This window comes from Solenopsis invicta, chromosome 16 (assembly GCF_016802725.1).
Source record: "Solenopsis invicta isolate M01_SB chromosome 16, UNIL_Sinv_3.0, whole genome shotgun sequence".
NCBI lineage: Eukaryota > Metazoa > Arthropoda > Insecta > Hymenoptera > Formicidae > Solenopsis > Solenopsis invicta.
This window is the reverse complement of record NC_052679.1, coordinates 7,802,203-7,826,429: the sequence shown is the minus strand read 5'-3', so window position 1 is coordinate 7,826,429 and position 24,227 is coordinate 7,802,203. Positions and strand designations below refer to the sequence as shown.

At 30.4% G+C, this 24,227-nt stretch overlaps 1 protein-coding gene and 1 pseudogene across 1 annotated transcript; one reads left to right on the top strand and one right to left on the bottom strand.

Moving 5' to 3' along the window:
* Positions 1-283: 283 nt before the first annotated feature.
* Positions 284-6,814, top strand: LOC105204242 (annotated as a pseudogene).
* A 15,583-nt stretch (positions 6,815-22,397) lies between these two features.
* On the bottom strand, positions 22,398-23,383 carry LOC120359797 (BEN domain-containing protein 5-like). Its single transcript, XM_039458911.1, has 2 exons — positions 23,251-23,383; positions 22,398-22,974 (listed from the first exon to the last, which is right to left on the bottom strand). Exons 1-2 carry the CDS (start codon positions 23,255-23,257, stop codon positions 22,478-22,480), a joined length of 504 nt encoding a protein of 167 aa, XP_039314845.1. The 5' UTR covers positions 23,258-23,383; the 3' UTR covers positions 22,398-22,477.
* Between the last annotated feature and the right edge of the window lie 844 nt (positions 23,384-24,227).

Here is a 24,227-nt window from a genome sequence, read left to right as displayed (position 1 = left end):
TGACTCCAAAACGATTCGAAACGTTTGTTCTTTTGTGATCTTTTTAGATAATGAATAAATAACTGGTATAATATTAATACCTGTGATTGCACACTTTTATCCTCGCTGACTCTCAGTAGGTTATTTTTAATTACCAAATGTTTTAAATTTTAAGTTTTGAAATAATTATTTTTATAAAATTATTTAAGGTAATTATAAAGTAAATAATAATGTAGAATTTTTACTTATTAAAATTTTTAACAAGAAATAATGGGAATTTGTTATGTAATTGTTAACAGATTTTACGCAACGATGGCGTCGAATATAACAAGTAAATCTACAGGAGTGTTATTCAAAGATGATACTCTTGCCAAATCACAAGTAATTGAAGATCTCAAAAAAAAACCTAAATATGTCAGACACATTGTTTGGATAAATGTGATAATTCTCCCACTTCAACATCTCGGTGCGCTTTACGGACTTTATCTCTCATTTACCGCCAAATTTGTGACCACCCTTTTCGGTGAGTAGTCCTATTTTTATTGGCGTAACACATCTTTTACTTGATCACAAAGAATTATATAATAAAATTATGTTTGTATTTAACGAAGAAATTAAATAACATGAAAATATTATTCAATCAATCACACGTCATTTGTTACGATACAACTAAATCCAATCAATATTATCACGTTAATGTATTTGTTGTAGCAGATACTTTACTTTGCACTTACGTAATGGGGTATCAATTAAATCGGCTAAATAGTTACAAATTCCATGTACTTATAACTCTTTCAAGACGAGTACGCCTATCGACAAAAGTTTTTATAATGACTTTGTTTAGACTAATTTGCTTATTATCGTAATTACAGGTTGCGGTCATTGCTCAAATAGATTTTTAAAACGGTTTTGTTATTATAAAAGAGTTTAACCAGTGTTACGCTTACATAACTTAAGACCAAATAAAGATAAAAATAAATAAATATAAATAGATATAAATTTTATGAAAAAGTATCTTAAATACAATAACTAATCTGCACATAATTAGATAATAATGAATTAATTTAAAATTTATATATATTATATAAAAATAAAATTTAATAAAAACGTTGTTCCTTAATAAAAACAATGTTTTATTAAGGAACATAAACGCCTGGTCAGATATTTTTGCCACTATTTTTTATATCTTTATTGCTTATACAATAATAATTTGTTTACGGGCGTTTCGATCTACCATTTCGGATAGAATAAGTCAAATTGAGAAGAAAAGTCCTTTACCATTTAGCAAAATTCGCAATAATTACCAAGATAAAAATTAGAAAAGTTGGCGAATGAGCGTGTACTTTTCCTACCCACCGCACGCGGGAATCGCCCGTCAGTCGTCTAGCCAGTACCAGCGGCGCTATATACCCGCTTTGATTGTGAGCTGCTCGTTCCCTCGTTTCCTCGCCGCGCCGCGCCTACTAATCCTGGGCGGCCGCTGTACCTCCGCGCGGTGGGTAGGAAAAATACGCGCTTATTTGTCGATATTATCAATTTTTATCTCGGTAACTATTGTAAATTTTGCAAAATAGTAAATGATTTTTCTTCTCAGTTTGATTTGTTTTATCAACCCACCAGAGCACAAGTAAACTTTGCAATTCTGTTATACATATATACTTACATAAAACTCTCATAATAATAACTGATGAAGTTTTTTATAATAATTTATGAACCAATTACAGTTTCGGAGCAATTTTTACATTGCGCTGCTACTGTTTGAGCTATGCATTTTATTGTTATTATTAAAAGAAATTCTTTTGTTAGGGTCTACACTCGTTGTGGTCACATTAATTTAGATAACTTGAAACAGATAATACTTTTAAGAATACGATGAAGATAATAACTATTTTAGTAATCTAGATAAAATAAAATAAAAGCATTTCTGTAATTAAATAATTATTTAGATAATATTATAAAGATACTCGTATATAACGATACATATACTGGTTATGCGACATTCTATTACGAATAAATTTTCTGTTTTGCGTTATCATTCATATTTCTCGTAATGTAATTTGTTATTAAATTATTCAATAAGAATTAATAATTATCGAAACAAATCAACACAAAGTCCTTGCGTGTACTATTTATGATTTTCTTACAATTGCAGCAATTTTATTATATTCAATCAGCTTCTTTGGAATAACAGCCGGGGCTCACCGACTTTGGGCCCACAGATCCTACAAAGCTAAACGGCCCCTCCAGCTGCTGCTTATGATTATGAACACTACAGCGTTTCAAGTAAGTTTTACAGAAAGGAGCAGTTAATGAATAAGAATTTTTGTAAAAAATAAAATCCTCTAATAATTCATAATTAGTTTTTCTCGCAACGGATTCCAACGCTAACAGTTTAATCGAAGATTGATAAGACGTAGTAATATTTATGGTATAACAATCGGTTGAAAAAAATTGCTCATTGGGACGTGTCGCAACGTCCAACATCGTTTTTTTGTTTCTTTACACCGCTGCACCCACATTCGGGCAAGAGAACTTATTTCTTCAGTTATTCAGTAAATATTATAGTGACATTTTTGGTCCTTTTCGATGTTTACAAAAGAACAGTTTCGAAGCGCAAAGCATATATTCAACATTTACTGACTGAACAATGACTTACACATATGCGATTTACAATACATACATATGTACGATTTACGAAAGATCAATACGTCATTACATACTACTACATACATCAATATTGCACGCATAGATTCCCAAATTTTCAGGCATATTAATTTTTCATATTAAGTATCCAAAGTTCAAGAACAACAATGTTTTTCCATGTAATCCATACCTCAGACCATTTCTGTTCTGTACAGTCAAAAATTTTGTATGAAGCAAGTATTGACATGCCTTGACAGTTGAGGACGCCATATTACGTCAAAAGAAGACAGATTTAAATTTCTTAATTTTTTTTTATTCTTGGCATAGAATCGACCTGCTTGAGTCATATTTGTGCCTATACTATAATTGTGGAAAAAGATTTTTAAATCCGTCAATATAATTAGGAAAATTGCGTACTGGAAGATATTGCGTTTGATCGATAAAACAGGATAATTGTATCGCCTTTTAACAACCAAGTTCTTCTCCGAAAAGCATCAAAGAAAAGAGTGCCCTATATCAAATCATGCAAGATTTCGGAATATAGCTTTTACCATTGCAACTGCGAGTTATATTAATAACGTTCTTATTAGATTGTAATATTCAGAAGGAGGGAATGGAAGTATATTATTTAGTACAACTATATGCAGATTTCTTATTTAACACAATAGGCTTGTTTTCTATTCCTGCACTAGACTGCACTGGAACGTTTCTTCTTGCTTTCACTAACTTTCAAATATATATCTATTTCATTTTAAGTGCACACTAATTCAGGGAGTTCAGGAACAGAAAACAAACGAAATGGGTATACGTATTAAGAGAGATACGTAAATAATGGGGAACAATACGAAATGCAATAGAAGTATAATATATGCGATTAAATTAATAATTAAGACGTTCTATATTAATATCAATTAAAATATTTTGTTGGATCTAGAACGCCGCAATTGACTGGTGCAGAGAACATAGGGTTCACCACAAATACAGCGAAACTAATGCCGATCCACATAATATTAAAAGAGGTTTCTTTTTTGCGCATGTGGGCTGGAAGCTTGTTAACCAACATCCAGAAGTAATGGAAAAGAGCAAAAGCATTGATTTGAGCGATCTTGAAAGCAATCCAATATTGGCGTTTCAAAAAAAGTACGTATCAATAATAGTCTTTCGACTATTGGATTGCATTCCTCTTGCGACTTTACACTCTTACTGTAAATGTTGTTTGATAGAAACATAGAAATTATTTAAACAAATTTTAAGTTTTATTAAAAAAATTTTTAAGCCAAAAGTTATTAAAAAATATTTTTGTTTAATTTGGTAAATTGTAAATAGAGTTAATCACCCTATAGATAAAAGTTTATCAAGTGTATAGAATGAACATAATTTACAATTTACTGAAGAAGGAGAAGAAGATGTATGGAATAGGAAGATTGTGGAATACTAACAACTAATATTATGAAAGGCGTTTTTATTTATAAAAATCATTAATTAATGATTTTTTGTAGATTTTACACACAAAAAAGTGCTATGAAATAAAGTTTTACGAACAATTCTCAAAAAATATTTTATTAAGCAATAGTATTTTTTAATAACATTTTGGCTTAAAAAATTTTTTCATAAAACTTAAAACTTGTTAAAATTTCTTTGTTTCTAATAAAAACATTATACAACATTTATAATAAGAGTATAAAGTCGTAAGAGGGATGCAACCCTTATATAATATGAATGCCAAATTTATACACACATTACAACACACATAAAATCGAATAATATTAAACAATAAAAAATTTAAATAATGCTAATAAGAGTTAGTGCGGTTAAAGTTAAAAAATTAATATGTAACATACTTGTTAAAATTATATCGTGAGTACATACACTTGTAAAAATGCTACTTACGAAACTGAAATTTAGCCTTATAAAAACACAGCAAATACTAATGACCAGTAATGATTCTGTAATATTTAAATAGATTGTAACGAAATAAGTTAAACGATTGCTTTTAGAATTCAACGTAAATTATATGAGAAATCATGATATTCCATTATCCCAGATACGAGGTGTGATCAAAAAGTAAGGTGACTTTTCATTTTTATAAAAAAATATTCATTTATTCATCCAAAATTATGTTATCCCCTTCAAAATAATCCCCCTCTAATACAATGCATTTGTGCCAGCGCTTTTTCCAGTCGTCAAAACATTTCTGAAATGCACTTTTGGGTATTGCCTTGAGCTCTTCCAGCGATGCAGCCTTAATCTCCTCAATCGTCGCAAATCTTCGTCCTTTTATAGGCCTTTTCAATTTTGGGAAGAGGATAAAGTCGCAGGGGGCCAAGTCTGGTGAATACGGTGGCTGAGGCATGATGATAGTATTGTTTTTGGTCAAAAAAGTACTCACTAGTAACGACGTGTGCGCAGGTGCAGAATCATGGTGCAGAATCCATGAATTTTCTTTCCACACTTCCGGACGTTTTTTTCTTATTGATTCACGCAAACGCCGCATAACCTCAAGGTAATACTCTTTGTTTACCGTACGACCTTGTGGTAGGAATTCTTGATGCACAACGCCATGGTAATCAAAGAAAACTGTGAGCAAAACCTTCACATTCGAACGAATTTGGCGTGCTTTTTTTGGTCTTGGTTCTCCTGGGCTCTTCCACTGGGATGATTGGGCTTTGGTTTCGACGTCATAACCATATACCCATGTTTCGTCACCAGTTATAACCCTTTTGAGCAAATCAGGATTATCATTGACATCGTTCAACATGTCTTTGGCGATGTTCATGCGACGCTGCTTCTGATTAAGTAGTTTTGGAACGAATTTCGCTGACACACGTGTCATACCCAAAACATCCGTTAAAATTGATTGGCATGAGCCAAACGATATGTTAAGATCATCAGCTATTTCTCTAATCGTGATTCCACGATTTTTCAACACAATTTCTTTCACTTCCTGAACATTTTCGTCGGTTTTTGACGTGCTGGGGCGTCCAGAGCGAGGTTCATCGTTAACATTTTCTTGGCTCTCTTGGAATAACTTATACCATTTATAAATATTTTTTTTGCTCAAAGTTGACTCACCGTACGCCACTGTCAACATTTCAAAAGTTTTTGAACACTTAATACCATTTTTTTTACACAAAAATTAATACAAACTCTCTGCTCCATTATTTTCAACAGTAAAAAATCGCCGAGCACGCAAACATGAGTCTAATCTTTATGCCTCTCACATAAAAACAACACATGCTATATAGTCAAAACTGTGAACATATGATCGTGACGAGTGTATCAATACAAAAAAAAATTTTGAAATTAGAGTGTACAGAGTGCGCGAAATTCAAAAAGTCACCTTACTTTTTGATCACACCTCGTATATTCCATGACCGCTATTTTTCCTCTAATAAATTATTACTTGTTTCAGATATTATGTTATACTGAGGCTATTGCTTTGCTTTGTTCTTCCTACTGTTATTCCAGTCGTGTTTTGGGATGAGACGGTGACAAACTCTTTCTTTATTTCAACTGTACTCCGTTATATCGTCACGTTACATATGACAGGGCTAGTAAATTCCGCGGCTCACATGTTTGGTAACAAACCCTACGATAGGTAAGTGTTAATCGATTAAAACAATGTACGAATGTACTTTTTAAATCAGATTTTAACTAAGTACTTTTTTAACATTTTTTGGAGAAAAAAATCAAAGTTTCTATTCTTTGTTTCTTAAATCTTTATTAGACTTTTGTAAAAAACTTATTTTCGGGGCGGCAAAATCAGCATTCAATTATAATTGCTTTCTTGTCTCTTATAGATATATCGATTCAGTGGAGAACATAGGTATTGCCATAGCCACCTTTGGTGAAGGTTGGCACAATTACCATCACATCTTTCCTTGGGATTACAAGACAGACGAAATAGGCACTTATATATTCAACATTACAACAGCCTTCATTGATTTTTTTGCAAAGATTGGCTGGGCCTACGACTTAAAGACCACAGCCAAGGAAGTGGTAAAAAAACGTGTGGCGAGAACGGGTGACGGCAGCCACGAGATATGGGATTAGGGCGATCAAACACAAGAGGAAAGAGATGCAGTGATAGTGACGCATCATCATACAAAGGAGCAGTAGGATTCTGCGAGTGCTCTTTTAAATATTTTACAATGAGTTTTTGTATTGTATCTGAGCAGTAATCGAAATAACTCCAAAAGAAAAAATTGAAAGCAGCAAGAAAAAAAAAGAAACAGATTAAATCTTTTTATTCCACTTGTATTAGATGTTAAACTTAATTCCTGCCATTTTTTTGTGTATAAAATCGATTTGTTTCAAAGGGAAGATGAATGAATACTTTAATCAAAGTAAATTCCTTCATTTTCTACTACTTCTTCCCATCTTTCCGGCAACAGGGCAATTCCACGATGGTAGAACGCGGTGCCTTTCGAGGCGAACCATTCATCCACCCATTTTTAGACTTTGTTGTAACTGGAGAAGTGTGTGTCCGTAAGTGTTGCATTGATCGGAAGAGATGGTAATCCGACGGTGCCAAGTCTGGAGAGTACGCTGGGTGAGGCAGAACTTTCATTCAAGTTTGCGAAGTACCTACTGCACGCTTTTCGCGACATGCGTTATCATGCAACAAAATGACTTTGCATCGATTGTTGACTACGGATTATCTTTGAGACGGCCATTGGAGTAACATTTAACTGTTTCAACAACTCTAAAAGCGTTTGGGTTGAATTCTCAACGAGCAATTCTTGTAGCTCGAAAACTTCAAATTTTTTTGGCTGTCCTGGACGTTCTTTGTCTCTCACATCAAAATCACTGTTTTGGAAGCGTTCAAATCAAACTCTACATATTCTTTCCGATGAAGTTTCATCACCATACACTTTGGATAACAAGCGATGCGCTTCAGCTGCGGTTTTCTGCTGAGGTCGAAGTAGTGAAGAAGCACATGTCGAAAAAACAGCTTACCGCGATTCATTTATCTATAGGGTGATTAATAGAACTCTATTTACAATTTACCAAATTAAACAAAAGTATTTTTTAATAACTTTTGGCTTAAAAATTTTTTAAATAAAACTTAAAACTTGTTTAAATAATTTCTATGTTTCTATCAAACAACATTTACAGTAAGAGTATAAAGTCGCAAGAGGGATGCAATCCAATAGTCGAAAGACTATTATTGATACGTACTTTTTTTGAAACGCCAATATTGCATTGCGTTCAAGATCGCTCAAATCAACGCTTTTGTTCTTTTTCATTACTTCTGGATGTTGGTTAGGTTAGATCAGTCAATGCTTCAGTCAGAATAGTTTTATGTTGTTGTATTGTATTTGTTTCTTTAATTAAATGTACAACATCTTTATTTGCATTATTTGATACTTCAGTTATTTCACAAGATCATTTTTGTACAGAATGTTCATTTTTTATATGTTTTATTAATGAATAAAACACAAGCAAATATGTAAAAGCAATCTGTAATATTACATTGCACCTCATAATTCATAAATGCTTAATGTTTTAATTTTATGTGGCTCATTAAAGACTCTAAAGATAAGAATAAATGGGAACAGAAAAAGCAAGAAAACATTTTCTTTGGAACGCAATTTAAGATAAACTTAAAATCTACATAAATACAAGATAAAATAAACCCAAATTAATTGAAGATTTTCCTTGGTTTATGAGAAACTAACAACTTAATCTTGGTTCATAATAAACGTAATTGTAAAAATATGTATTATATAACAAGAAAACAATTACTTTTTTTGGATTAACACATATCTACTTAAATCTAGTGTATTAAATTGTTTTTTAAATGATATTATATCGGGCGCTTTCAGTTTACAGTATATTATTATATATTTCGTTATCGCAAGACTAAATGTTGTAACAAAAAAACAAGAAAATATTTTCTTTCGCGCATTTTACATTAAAATAATTATTTGTACTCGTTCCATTTGTTCCTCTTCAGTATTTTCCTTAGTTAGCTGCTTTACTGCATGTTCAATAGATGATGTGCTTATCACAGAGCAAATTGATTTTATAGATTCCCTTTTGAATTAATATCCATATGCGTTCACTGACCAAAGGATATTGCAGATTGAACACATGAAATGTCTTGAAACAAATATCTAGGCCTTGTAGAAGTCCTTGAACTTTGTATAACTCGTTGTCAACACAGACATAAACATCTTGTACGTCTTCAGTAGATCCCACGATGATTAAAAAAGGTTGGATTGGAAGTTTAAGATCTTTCGCCCTCGATTTTGCTTCTTGCCTTAGTCTTACCATGTCACCAGGAATCTATTACAAAATTTATAAATACGTGTAAATACATAATACATAAAAAAATCATTATATTGAAAAATATGCATTGAAATACACGGTTATTAATACAGTTAATTGCTTACATACTTTAAATAAATTTATAATACTTTAAAATATTTTTAAATCTAAATTCTCAACATTATTAAATTAAAACAAATCCAATAGTAAATAATTTGTGATAAATAGATACATACTAACATTTGCAAATTTTAATATAGTCTCTTTTGCAAGTCCAATAGAAAGCTTGAAACTCTTATTCCGTATTCTTTTCATTTGTTTTGCGGATACAAGTGAGGGAGTAAACTTACACTCATGGCCACTATTGCATCTGTAATATAAATTAATAACTTGAAACTTAATAAAAAATTAGAAACTTCCATACATTTTTAGAAATAAACTGCATGTATTTACTGTTTGAAACATCTTTAGATTTTATAGAATCCAGAAGCATCTTTGCTGTTTCGTCTTTGGAGCTAAGAGAGGCGTGCTTTAGCAAAGTATCAAAAAAATTAAACCAAACATCTTTATCCAAATTTACTTTGGATAAATTTAGGCATTGAAAATCAGTATCAATTAATTCATGTCCACTAGGATACTTATAGAGTTTCCATTTTTCAAATATATCTACCAAATTAGTGTCACTTGATTCTTTTAAAGCTTTGGTTCGATGAGCAGAAGTTTTTCTCCAATGAGTTATAAAAGAATGATAATGAAAGTTTTTAATGTGCAAGGTAACAAATTATATAATATAGAAAGATATAAATCAATTTTTACGAGAATATGATGCACCTTCGTGCTTCTCAAAAATTATTTGTTAAAAATAAAATATATTTTTAATTTTAATTCAAAGTTTATTTTTATCTTGTTTACACAAAAAAGTTACCTTACCTTGCTCTATGCTTCGATCGTTTGTTTTTGCCTTATCTACTATCCTTCTATGCAATTTTTTATATTGACACTGACGGTTTCGCCACATACTAATTAACTTTCCACGAGCAGGAATGGATTTATTACAGAGAGAATTTTTTTTTTAATTGGTGACATAAAATACGTATTTGCTGCTTCAAATGGGAATATATCAACGATGATTTTAACAATCGTGTTTGCTAGCGCGTTATCTAATTTATGAAATAAGAAATACAAGTAAAAATAAAAATCTATGGAATTAATTTAAAAATTTTCAGATAAAACTCTATTAAACAATATAAAATCAATATTTTAAAACAATTTTATCTATTAATTGTTTTAAATCTATACATCTTTCAAGTGTCAGTATAAAGTCCTTTAATATTTTACATGTCAAAAAGATTTGCTACATTTATAATTCTTATTCAGTCATTATTTTGTTTTCGAGAAATATAAAAAAATTTTGGTTAAAAAACTAAAATTGTTAAAAAAAATTTTTTATTTGATCAACTGTAACTTTATTAATTTTTAGAATTTTTATAGCTCTTAAAATATGTTTTAAATTCTAAATATTAAAAAAAGTTTACAAATAATTCATTTTTGCCTAAAATCAATAGAGTTTTATCTAAATTTAGTACACTTATCTAGTACACACAATACTTTTTTCAAGTATTTTACCTTATAGATCTATTTTCCAAATCTGTTATGATAATGTTACATGATTTATTCCTATATTTATCTGGAATAACCTCATTTTCTTCAAATGAAGTTAAAATCTCTTTTCCTAACATAGATTCCATGAGTAGATCCTTTAGAGGTTTCAGTGATTGTTTATCATAAATATATGAAACATTCGCAGAACTGGATGAATTTTCTTTCTCTTTTGCTTTTTTAGCTGTATTCATCTGACTTTTGGGTCTTACAGAATCATCATCTCTATTCTATACACACAAATTAAAAAAAAAATTTAGTATTTCAATGACAATGATTTTTACAGGGAGAGTTCCGATAGCGCACATCTCGATAGCCCACCAACCAATCATCTTGACTTATCTAATCCAACTTATGGAAAATCTCTAGGCATCTGCCATTGTGAGTGATTTGTGTGCTATCGGGATGTGCGCTATCGGGACCCGCCGATTTTTACATATTAGAGTGAGCAGGTTAAAGTAAAAATAGTATGTAATAATTGTCCTAATATTGCTTTATACACATTTCAAATAAAACATTGCATTTATTGCATAGCTTTTGAAAGAACAGAATTGTAACTATTTCTTAGGTATTTATTATAAAGGAATTCATGTTTTATATTTTAAGCGAATTGGGCAAAAATTGAAATAAAAAATTGTGCAAGAAAAAATATGAATTTAATAATTTAAACACGCATAGATCGTTGGAGTCATATTTTATCGTACAAAATTTTACTTGCTAAATTCAAATTTCTTTTTGTTTTTATAAAACTTGTTTTTTTATTTAAAGCAGTAGTCGTATACTATCACATAGGATTATAAAAATTTTGTACAGAAATTAAAAATTATTCGCTTTAACCCGTAATTTTGGTTTAAACATTATATTTTTTTAAACTGCAACTTACTCTTTTATTATTTGCATGATTATTATTTGATTTATCTATGCACAAATGTTTATGCCAATAAGTAAGGAAAATGGCTCTATCACCAATAATAGGTATAAGATCACCTATCAATGCTTCTGTCATTATTTTTAAAATATCCATGATAATATTATTTCCTAAAAAAAGAAGTAAATATTTTTTATGGTGCTGAAGCTAGCGGTCACTTCCAGTGTCCATATTTGCAAAGCCAGAATAATGAATCCATTGCAGTAAAAATTTCGTTGTAGCAAGAAAGTCAGATCTCGGTTCAAGAGAGTCATTTGTTAGATAAAATAAATATTAACTCAAAAACATAAATTTTTACTTGAGTCAAGTGATTGGATTTCATATTTTATATTATTAACAATTAACAGCCAGATCGTGCACAAGTCACACGCATGGTGGTAAAATTTTAGAAAAAATTCTAAAATGTAGTGGGGCGTAACAAACCAAAAACCTTTGCACTTTTTAATATCGCGTATTCATTGTTTAAAAAAAATTTAAACAATGAGTGCGCGATACTGAAAAATTAAAACTTTCAGTTCCCTTATGTCCCACATTACTTCATAATTATTTCTGAAACTCTACCACCATGTGTGTGACTCGTATACGATTTAGCCGTTAATTGCTAATAATTTTTAAATAAACAATGAGTGCGCGATATTAAAAAATTCAAACTGTCTTGGTTTATCGAATTTTCGAATCTAATGCGAATTTAATTTGCGATGAAGATGCAGCTTACACTGGACAAAAAATTTATTCGATTAATCAAATATAACATGAAATCCAATCATTTGATTTAAGTAAATATTTAATTTTAGTGTTATTATTTATTAGATGTAAAAAATGAATATTTTGAAACGAGATTTTCTTGTTTCAACGAAATATTAACTGTAATGGATTCATTATTAAATAAATTTCAATTTGTGGTTTTTATTTCCGAAGAAATATTTATCTATTTTTAGTAAATATTTTTTTATTTTAAATGTATATTTTTGAGGAAAAACAATATTTCGTTTAGTTTATATACTAATCTAAATAAAATAAATATTGTTTAAATATTAAATATTTTTTAATTTAAATTTAAATTTTCTAAAGGCAAAACAATATTTACTTAAAATAGTGCACTTTAAATATGTAAATATTTCTATAGAACTAAAAAACTATGAATTGAAATTCATTGAATAATTAATCCATTGAAGTCAACATTTCGTTGAATCAAGACAAAATATATTTTAACTGAACTAAATATTTCCTTGGTTTAGATAAATATTTATTTAAAAGAAGCTACATATCTTGATTCAAATACTTTCATTGGGACTATTGATTGAAATAATTAATTTGAATTAAGTACATTTTTGTTGATATTACTACATTATTTTTTCCGTGTAATAAAGGTTCAAAAGAATAAAACATATTTTTCAATCAATTGCAATAATGCAAGTTAGTGGTCGATTCGTATTAATGTTTATTTAATAAACACTAAATCAAAAAACATTGTACATCTTAATTCTTCACATTTTTTCACTTAAATTCTATTTTATCTATTCGTCCACCAACTTTAGTCAAATACAAAGTAACAAATAAAACTTACTTTCAAAAGTTTCCACCATGCAGATGAGCCAAATTCAGTTCTTGCAATATATTTTTTATTTGTTTGTCAGCCATGACGAAAATTTCAGTTTGCAGGCAAATGCCTGCACAGCAAGAATTACTGGTCGCACTGTTAAATACTTTACATAAAGTGGTGATTAATATTCCTATATACAAAAGCGTCTGAAGATTATACATGTGTGGAGACATACGCCGAAATGTCGCTATCCAAATCGCTCATCTCTCGTTCGCTTGGCGTTTTTATATCACTGGCGAATTTGTAATATTCGACAATAGTGCAAATTTAATTTGCGACGGAGATGTAGCCTACACTGGACAAAAAATTTAATTGATTCAATCAAATATAACATGTAATGCAATCACTTGAACCAAGTAAATATTTAATTTTTAGAGTTATTATTTATTAAATGTAACAAATAAATATTTTGATACGAGATCTGATTTTCTTGATTCAAAAAAATATTTACCGCAATAGATTTATTGTTCAATGAATTTCAATTGATAGTTTTTTATTTCCAAAGAAATATTTATCTATCTTAAGTAAATATTTTTTTTAATTTATATTTTTTGAGGAAATACAATATTTCGTTTAGGTTATATACTAAATTAAACAAAATAAATATTGTTTAAATATTAAGTATTTTTTAATTTAAATTTTGACTTTTTAGAAGCAAAACAATATTTATTTTGTTACTTAAAATACTGTACTTTAAATAGATAAATATTTCTTCCCAAATAAAACACCATGAATTGAAAATCATTGAATAATAAATCCATTGCAGTAAACATTTCGTTGAATCAAGAAAATATTTATTTTCACCGAACTAAATATTTCCTTGGTTTAGGTAAATATTTATTCAAAAGAGTATATACCTTGATTCAAGTACTTTCGTTAGGAATGTAGCGGAGAATTAGAGGAATAGGAACTTGCGTGCATTAAATGCATAGTGTGGTAAGAAAAAGAGAGTGAGGGAGGGGGAGGGAGAGAGGGAAGGAAGGAGGGAGAGAGAGAGAAAGAAAGAGAGAGAGAGAGAGAGAGAATGCGCGACAGAGTGCCGAGACAAGATAAGAAAGACGCGAGCGGTAGATGAATATATAGGACAATGAAAGAAAGAGAAAAGGTATCATTGGAATCAGCCATCAGGAGTATCTGGCTTGCCACCGGGTTCAGGAAACATCCGGTATCCAGAGGAAACAGATAAGGCCTCGTCGGAGCACGCGGTCTCGGTTGTGAGTCTCGCCTGTGCCAGTCGTCCAGAAGCTATCTTCCTTTTCTCTCTTTCTTTTCACGGCCTATATATCTCTATCGCCCTTTCTTACATTTCCTCGGCGCTCTGCCGCACTCAAATCACTCTCACTCACACACACACACACACACACACACACACACACACACACACACACACACACACACACACACACACACACACACACACACACACTCTCTCTCTCTCTCTCTCTCTCTCTCTCTCTCTCTCTTTCTCTCCCCAACTACGCATTTAATGCACGCGAGTGCCTATTCCTCTAATTTTCCGCTACAGGAAATTATTTACTTGAATCAAGTAAATCTTCGTTGATGTTACTATATTATTTTTTCACTGTAATAAAGATTCAGTAAAATAAAACATATTTTTCTATTGCAATAATGCAAGTTAGTGGCCGATACGTATTAACGTTTATTTAATGACAACTAAATCCAAAAACATTGTACATCTTAATTCTTCATATTCTTTTACTTAAATTCTATTTTATCTAATCGATCACCAACTTCTGTCAAATACAAAGTAACAAATAAAACTTACTTTTAAAAGTTTCCACCAGATGAGCCAACTTCAGTTCTTACAATATATTTTTTATTTCTTCGTCAGCCACGACGAAAATTTCAGTTTACAGGCAAATGCCTGCACGGCAAAAATTACTATTTACACTATTAGGCACTTCACAAAGTTATAGATAATATTTCTGCAGCGTCTGAAGATTGTACACGTGTGGAGACTTATTCCAGAATGCGCCGGAATGCCCGGTAACCAAATCACTCGATTGTCACTCGTTCGCTTGTCGTTTTTCTATCGTTCGTTGGCAAATTCCTATCTGACGATCGCCTTAGTAACGAGCTCATCAGGTCAATTTAGCTCGTGTCGTACACATAGAGATATTATATATAGAGAAGAGGAGCTATAAACAAATCTGTAAGTGGAAATGTCCTCCCGTTAGAAAGAGAGAGAAGATAAGACCTATATTCTTGTCTTTGTTGTACTAGCGCTATTAAAAGAGAGATAAACTAAAGCTCTCGTTTTTTTCTATCAACGAATCACTTTTGAGGCTGGCTTCTCTACTCTATATGTAATATCTCTATGGTCGTACATCGGAGCGCGATGTAATGATAGACGGGCCGGGTTTTCTCGCGTATGCGCGACGGTAGAGCGTGGAAAGCAGCGATGTAGGTATGCAAATGTAGCTAAAATGGGCGCATAAGATCCCGGCGTACTACTTTATTTATATAGTTTACATGAACAAAAATGTTATACAAATAAAAAAAGTGTGTGTGTGTGTGTGTGTGTGTATATACAGGGTGTTAGATAACTACCGCCCGTGGTTTGATAGTCAAGTAAAACTGAGCAGAAAAGTCCTTTACCATTTTTTAATATTTGCCATAATTAACAAAATAAAAATTAATAAATTTGCGAATAAACGCCTATCACCGCGCGCAAAGACCGCCCGCCGGTCGCCGAGACGTAGGCAGCCGCGACTGTAGGCGTGGCGCGGTGAGGAGGGAAAAGCAGCAATAGCTACGCCCCCGAGCTACCCATCGAAAATGGTCAGATTTTCAATACGCGCAATCCGCGATACGCCTGATACGCTCCATGGGACTGCACCCTGAGCGCGATCGCTACGCGGTCCGGGCCGCGACTTCTCCCCTTCCCGACATCGCGGCGCGCTCTCGAAATGTCGCGCCTTATATTCGAATTTCAAATTAGTAATTCTTTAATTCAAATTTTTCTACACATATTTATCGGTACTAAGTAATTTATATACTGAATAAAATTAAATATTTTCTAATTCCATAGTTATGGTCTTTGATTCCAGGAAATATTTATTTACTAATTGCAAATAAATGTGTTTCTAAATTTAAGACATCAACGCTTTTTTTAAATTAACATTTTCTTAGCTCAAGTGAATGAATATGTAGTTCAATTTTCCGAAAACCAAAGTTACTCTTTTTATGGCAATAATATTTATTGTAATCCAGTAAATTTATGTTGAAAATGTTAAAGTTATTTTTTAATAAATAAATAATGTGAATAAGAGAAAGATTTATTAACACAAAACATAAATATTTCGTTATTGTAAATAAATACGTTCTTGCTATAAATATCCCAACGTTAGTAAATAGGTTTTCTGGAAGTAAATAAATATTATTTTGATTTAAATAGCTTAAAACCGAATTCAAACAAACTTTTTTTTTTCAAATAACTACTTTTCAATCAATGTATTTATTATATAAAAGAAATTCATTTTAAAATTTTAAGAGAATATTTATCGATATTAAAAAATTTATTTACTGAATAAAAAAAATATCTTCTGATTCTCAAATAATGATGTCTTCGAGTCCAGGAAATATTTATTAACAATTATGAAAAAGTATGTACCTAGTTTTAAAACACCAATACTTTGATTCTAAATAATATTATTTTAAAATAAGTAAATAATTTTGTAGTAGAATTATGTACAAAAAAAGTTTTTATTTAGTTTATTCAAAAGAATATATACTGTAATTAAGTAAATATATGTTTCAATTTATTACTTAATTTATCATATTTTTTTAAAAATAACTAACTTGAAACAAAGTAAGATGTAGGAAAACAAACTAAATATTTTGTTATTATAAGTGAATATACGCTTGCTGTTAGTTTTCATTATTAGTATATTGATGTTTTTGAAATAAATAAGTAATTTTTTTAATTAAGTACCTTAAAAACTAAATTTAAATAAATAATTATTAAAAAATGGCTCTTACTTTTTAGTAAATGTATTTACTTTATTTAAGAACATTATTTAACAGTTTTAAGGAATTATTACTTAGCTTCAAGTAACGTTTATTTACAGCGACTAAATTTTTATTGAGTAAATAATTAACTTCACCGTAAATAAATATTTACTTGGAAACAAAGCAATCTGTTTAAATTAATTATATATTTACTTGATTTAAGTAAATACATTTCAAGTTATTATATTTTCTTGAATCGAGCAAATTTTTTTTCCAGTGTAACTATACACGTTACTATGTATACAGGAGGAGATGGAATTAATTTATTCTTTAATAAATTCATAATTATGCATTGAGATTCATATTTCAACTATTAAATCAAATTGAATTTAAGATTTAAGAATGAAAATAGAACATTTATATTTACATAGAGATTAAGAAATATTTAGAGAAAAAGTCGGGAATTGTTTTAAATGAGAATTGCTGTATTAATCCGAAATAAAAATAATAATAATATTGGGAGCAAGGAGTTGGGACATGAACGGCTGTGATTGCTCATTAGCGATTGATTCCTGGCGAGTTGAATCGAAAATTGAAATAAAACCGAAAAAAAGTAAAAAAAAATCTTACTTGTGGTAGTAGAGAGATAATTTTCTGATTTTTGGAGATTGTTGATGGAGAACGATCTTGAAACTAGACAGTCTGCGTCTCGCGCACAGATTCTAATTGTAAGTTCAAAACGATTTTAAAAATAACGCGCACAGCTTCGACTCTAACTTCAAGGAACCAAAATGATTTTATAGGACTTGAAAAGAAGGGCGTAGCGAGTCGAACAGGTGGAATGTAGATTCTATTGGTAGGAGATTTGGGATTGTTATAAACTTTATATAATTTTTCTTTAGACTCGACTTGTCGTTGGCTAGTTCGCTAACGAACCTTAGTAATCATCCTCCAGGATAATCTATCATTGGTTAATTCTCCATCTTCTCCCGAGTTTCCTTAATTCTAAGGGGGAGAGTTGTGGAATCGCCTAATCGTTCGAGGACTTTCTTATCGATAGTTTCCCCTTTTTCGAGGGTCTACAATCCCGGTATCTCGTGTCATTTATTGTTTTTAGGGTTCGTTGTTATATCGTTAATATGAGTGGTTTGTGTCGCGACGTAAGCGAATTGGACCATATTCATACATTTTAATTTATGGTTTGTTATTTTCTTGACCGACGTCCCGATTCTGCATTCTCTCGTGGTCGGCGCCAAGTTTAAGTTTTTCTCCTTTGTATCCTGGCTTTCCCATTTTTATGACGCGAATATTGTCGTCAGAGCATATGTGTTTGACGGGAAGGCCAGGGCCGTAAATTATAACTTTCGACATTTTCCGTTCGGTATTCGATTCAAATTTATCTCCCGTCGGTTCCTTGTTTTTAAATAACTTCTATGGGTCCTGTTTGTCTTCACGTTGCGTCAGGATGAGTATGTGTGTTCTTGATATATAGTTGATGTATAGTTCTTGATGTATAGTTTCTTTTTATATTTTTGCGTTATTGTTTCGGTTGTATACTTAAGAGTTATGTTTCTTAGGGACAGATGTCTTGTGTCGCCAATTTTCTTTATGACACGGCGGGAATTTCCGTTATCGGCGAAAGGGAAAATCGTGGAGTCCGTTGGACGTAACAATAACTATATTATGTAAATCAGTGCTCGAAGTTAGTTGTTCATTTCGAGCCGATTCCTGAAGAGTTGCCCACTGTTCCCCCATTACCGTTCGCCGCTTGACGATCGAACCGACGATCACGCGGTTGGCGCTCTGCATCAGAAGCGTCTCTGAGTGAAAAATACGCTGGTAGCGTACTATTTGAGTAAATTATCATAAAAAATTTTCCTTTTTATATAAGTTTTATAAATAAAAATTTCTATTATTTACATATATATTTTTTGTAAAAATATAAATGATAATAATGTACGATAATCAGAATTAAGATAAGTTTTTACAACAAATTTTTTGAATGGTACGCTACTAGCGTATTTTTCATTCAGGGACGCTCCTGATGCAGAGTGCCTGCCGCGTGATCGCCGACTCGACAGTCGAGCAGCGAGCGGTAGTGGGGGGAACAGTGGGCGTCGCTTCGAGAATCGGCTCAAAATGAGCAACTAACTCCGAGCATTGATGTAAATTATGATTTTCACTTGGATCAGGAATTTTAGCAGATATATACTTGTCAACAATCTGAGGTGTTGTTATTTTGAAATTATATTTTAAAGTAACTAACATATGAATATGTGGTAAACCGCGTTTTTGAAATTCAATTACATATACATAGGCAGCTACTTCTCCAAAAAATTTTTGTTTTATAATCAAATCAATTAAATAATTCTTTTTGATATTAAAAACTTGCATAAATGTCAGGTCTATCAGAAGCTTGTAGACCATGCAAAAGATTTTCTTCGATGAAATGATTAGTCGAATCGACGTCAATTCGACGTCGATGCGTCGATAAATGGCCGTTGGTCGAAACGATAATTAGTCGAACTAGTCGATATTTTTATCATTTTCTACTTTGTTATAAAAATTGTTTATTGAGTAATTGCAAATGTTTTTGTAAAATTTCTATTGACTTTTAATCAATTTTACGTAGATCAACATAAATTGGAAGGCGCAGTATATATTTTACTTTTTTATTACATTGTTTTTATGCACTAAAAAGTTGAGATATCGGAATGCGATATGTGTTCTTTTGCACATTTTACACATACACAATTAAATCAACATATAACCTAAATATAATCTTGATCTGCAAATTGTATAGAGATGCATATATTATTTACATGATTTAACAACTTTTTAATAGCAATAAATAGATCTTAAAAATTGTTATATCTGTTATAAAAGAATGACACTTGGAAAAAATTTTTTTTACATATAAACATTATATAGTTATGTACACTTATATTTAAAATATGTCCATATATATAATTATATTATATGTAATTATATACAATTTTATATAATTATATGTATATTTATTTACATATAAATACACATAACACAAATATAAATTACATGTAAATATATATAATCATATATATTTATATTTGGACATATTTTATATATAAAATATTTTTCCCTGGGCATTTACAACACTAAGCTGCACTAACATTTTTATACGTATATATATTTATAATAATTCTCATATCTTATAACATTCATAATTATTATAAGAATTTATCGTATTTGAAATTTTTCTAAAGGGATTTTTAAAAATCTTAAATATTGTCAAATTTTATAAACTTTCTATGAAAATATAAAATGAGAAATGTAGAAAAAAGATTTTTTTATTATTTTTTTATTATTATATATTATTATTAAATATATTCCCGAAATGCGCACACATTGATCATTATCATCGTACAAGCAAAGTCGATAAATTACGGCTATTACTATTATTATTATTGAACGGCAGTGTACGGTAATATAATAGCGTTTTTCATTATTATTTCTGAAGAAAATAATAAAAATGATTTGCATCTTTGTTCGCATGATTTATCTGATCTATTTCAACAATATATTATAGATCAACAGTCTAATGAGCCATACATACAAAGTACAGGTTTGCCATTTTATGTACATATGTATTCAGAAGAACAACTTAATGTTTTTGATAAGAATGACATAGTATATTTTGATGCTACTGGTTTTATCGTTCGCAAACCTAAAGATATAAAGTGCAAACATATTTTATATTATGCAATAGTTGTTAATAAAAACAATATTGTACTTCCAATAGCTGAAATGGTTACTTCAGTACATAATACTACTGCTATAAGTATATTCTTGAAAACATTCCGACATTTTTTACAATCTAAACATTTTACTTGGTCACTATTTTCAGTTATAGTTGTCGACTGGAGCTGGGCATTAATAAATGCTGTAATGAGTGAATGAAATATGACAACATTATCAGTATATTTGGAACAAGTTTACATTGCTCTAAGTAAGATAGAAAATTTACGTTCTGATCTTATTATTGTGCATAACTGCTGCGCACATTTTCAAAAAAGAGTATCATCTGCTATACATAAAAAGTTTCCCAAATACTTAAAAAATAAAAATCTTATATTAGATGGTGCATGGGTATACTGATTCACTGTGATACATTAGATGATTTAGATTATTGTTATAAACAATTTATGACCATACTATTGACATCTTGTATAACAGAAGCCCATAGTTGTATTACTAATATTAATAAATATCATGTTAGAAAATCTAAATATGATGAAAATATATTTGATGTAAACTCTAATACTGAAAGTAATGTTGATTTATCCACAGATGAAAATTATAAACTACCCTGGTAAAAAAATTTCTCTGAATTTCTATGAAAATTTTTCTGAAAACGTCTGAAAAATTTCTTGAAAATCTCTAGAATTTCGGACACATTTCAGAGATTTTCAGAGAATTTTTCAGAGAAATTTCAAAAATTTCAGAGATTTTCAGTTATTTCTAAAATTGAAAAATCACTGTAAAAGTCTGAAAATTTCTGAAATTTTTCTGAAAAATTCTCTGAAAATCTCTGAAACATGTCCGAAATTCTAGAGATTTTCAGAGAAATTTCAGAAAATTTCAGAGATTTTCGGTGATTTCTAAAATTGAAAATGATTGAAAAAAGTCTGAAAATTTCTGAAAAATTCTGATGTTTCTGAAAAGGTGTAAATTAGTAACTATAAAATGTCTCTTAAATAAGTATAAAATTATTTTATTATAAAAACACGTCCACCAATTTATATAATAATTTAAACATATTTACTAGTGAAACACTAGTAATTCTTTTAAAAGTAAATCGTACATGTGTATATTGAAAATACAATTTATTTCCATATTTTTTGGTGATATAGCTTATACATACATATATATATATATATATATATATATATATATATATATATATATATATATTTAATAGATTACGTTCGCTTTTTATATGCTTTAATTGCAACAAAATATATATGTAATTACTTGACCACAGCGCCATTGTAATATTAGATTTAGACTCCCTTTAAAGATACAAACACAAACATTGATAACTCGTGTTTCGAAAAAAAAATATAGTTTTTGTGTAATACAATAATTAAGTTTAGGTTTAAGTAACAATTTTACTTATACATATGAATTAATATACTTAACCCTTATTTAAAAAACTAGTTAACTCAAAATGAAACTTAATTGTTTGAGGCACAGTTATTTTTGAAAAAAATTAAACTAGTTAAAAAATGTTAACTTGTAAAATTTTATACTGCTAGGATCACTAGAACATAAAAAATTGTTTTACAAATAAAATGGGTATCCGTGTACTCCTTTGATAGAATAATAGTTAAGTAATTTCTATCTCGATCTTCTACTACTTCAAAAAACGAATTGAGAAATTAATCTGTAAGAATAGTTACTTTAGAGAAGTTTTTCTCATTTCCTTCGGTAAAGGATATTTTACGTTTTCTTTGGTTTAATGGGAGATTTATATGTTTCTGCGCAGCTGTAATGGCACGACCTAAATAAACATTCAATTGTTGCAATTCGTGCTGCCTAGAATTATCTCGGTAACCATTCTTTTCTAGCCATTTTATAAAATAGCTTTTTAAAATTCCCACTTTTACAGGGCTCATTTCTAATCGATCATCTTTCACATGCTTCGTTTGTTTTACACATCTTTTTGATAAGTGTTCGTAGCCCCAAATACCGACACTCATGATCGACACGAACTTTGCCGGGGCTGATACATTTTGTGCGTCTTCATAAGCGACTTTGTTGCATTTTACACCGCTTCCAAGGTGAACTTGGTTGAGTTGTGGCCTTTTTTCACTATTTTCTTCGTCCACGATATTTGCTCCAGAAGCTGCTTCAACAGCCTCAGCTACTTCTGGAACTTTTATGTATTTCGCATATGAACAACAAGACAAACTAATATGACATAAAATACAATTATGCATGTTGTTATACATTTAACAATTGTTTTTCAGATGACAGATAGCAACTTAACTATTTTCATATCTATCATGTCTGCATTTTCCTTAGTTAATGTTCTCATCATTAACTTAGATATATTTATTATTTTAGCTAACAAATAATTTGAATTGTAATAATACGAAATTCAATTTTTTAATACTTTATTAATTTTAAAATTAAAAAAATTCATTCTTACCTGCCATATTCACAAGGTCTATTAGTTTGCGTGCAGTTTTTTCTGTTACAGGAAACTCATTGGATTTCAGCAAATTATCGTATTTGTTTTTTAAATTCAAAATTTCCGATTTGGCTGCTTGTATTTTTATATTTTTCTTTTGCAACAATTCCCGTAACTTCCTGTTTTCTTCCTCGATCGCATTTGTAGCATGGGTAGTTACATTTAAAGTCACACATAATAGGCATTTATAGTCACACATAAAAGGCTTGGAGGAAGTATTTAATAGACGTAGATACGACGATGGCACCATTAATGATATATTTGATGGTAATATGTATAAAAAGTGGGACTCGCCCAATGGTTTACTAAATGGCAGGTACAATTTGTCGTATACTTTTAATACAGACGGATGCACAACAGGAAAATCAAGTACCTCATCAGTTTGGCCAATTTATGTCATGCTCAACGAATTACCAATTAACATGCGTTCTAGAAACATGATTCTTGTAGGTTTATGGGTTGACGAACATAAACCTAATATGAATATATTTTTGCAGCCATTCGTTAACCAAGCGAATGAATTATCTTTAAAAGGAATTTCGTGGAATTTAAGCGATAACGTAACTATAACCAGTTTGATAATTCCATTACTTTGCTCCGTTGACTCAATGGCAAGATCAGCAATGTTAAATATGAAACAGTGCAATGGTAAATATGGATGCACTTTCTGTGAACATCCAGCAGAAGGTGTTTCGGTGACTAAAGGCCGTGTCAGTCGTATTTTACGAAAATACACAGTCTCTACTAATATTCCACTTGATAGAACAGATGCATCTATAAAAAGGGATATGATTAAAGCCTATAACGCCAAAGATAGAAATGATATAAATGAAATATGGGGACCTTCCTGTCTCATGAATTTACATTATTTTGATCTCGGAGATGGATTTGATCCTGAGTACATGCACTCTTGCCTTTTAGGTGTTCAACGGCAA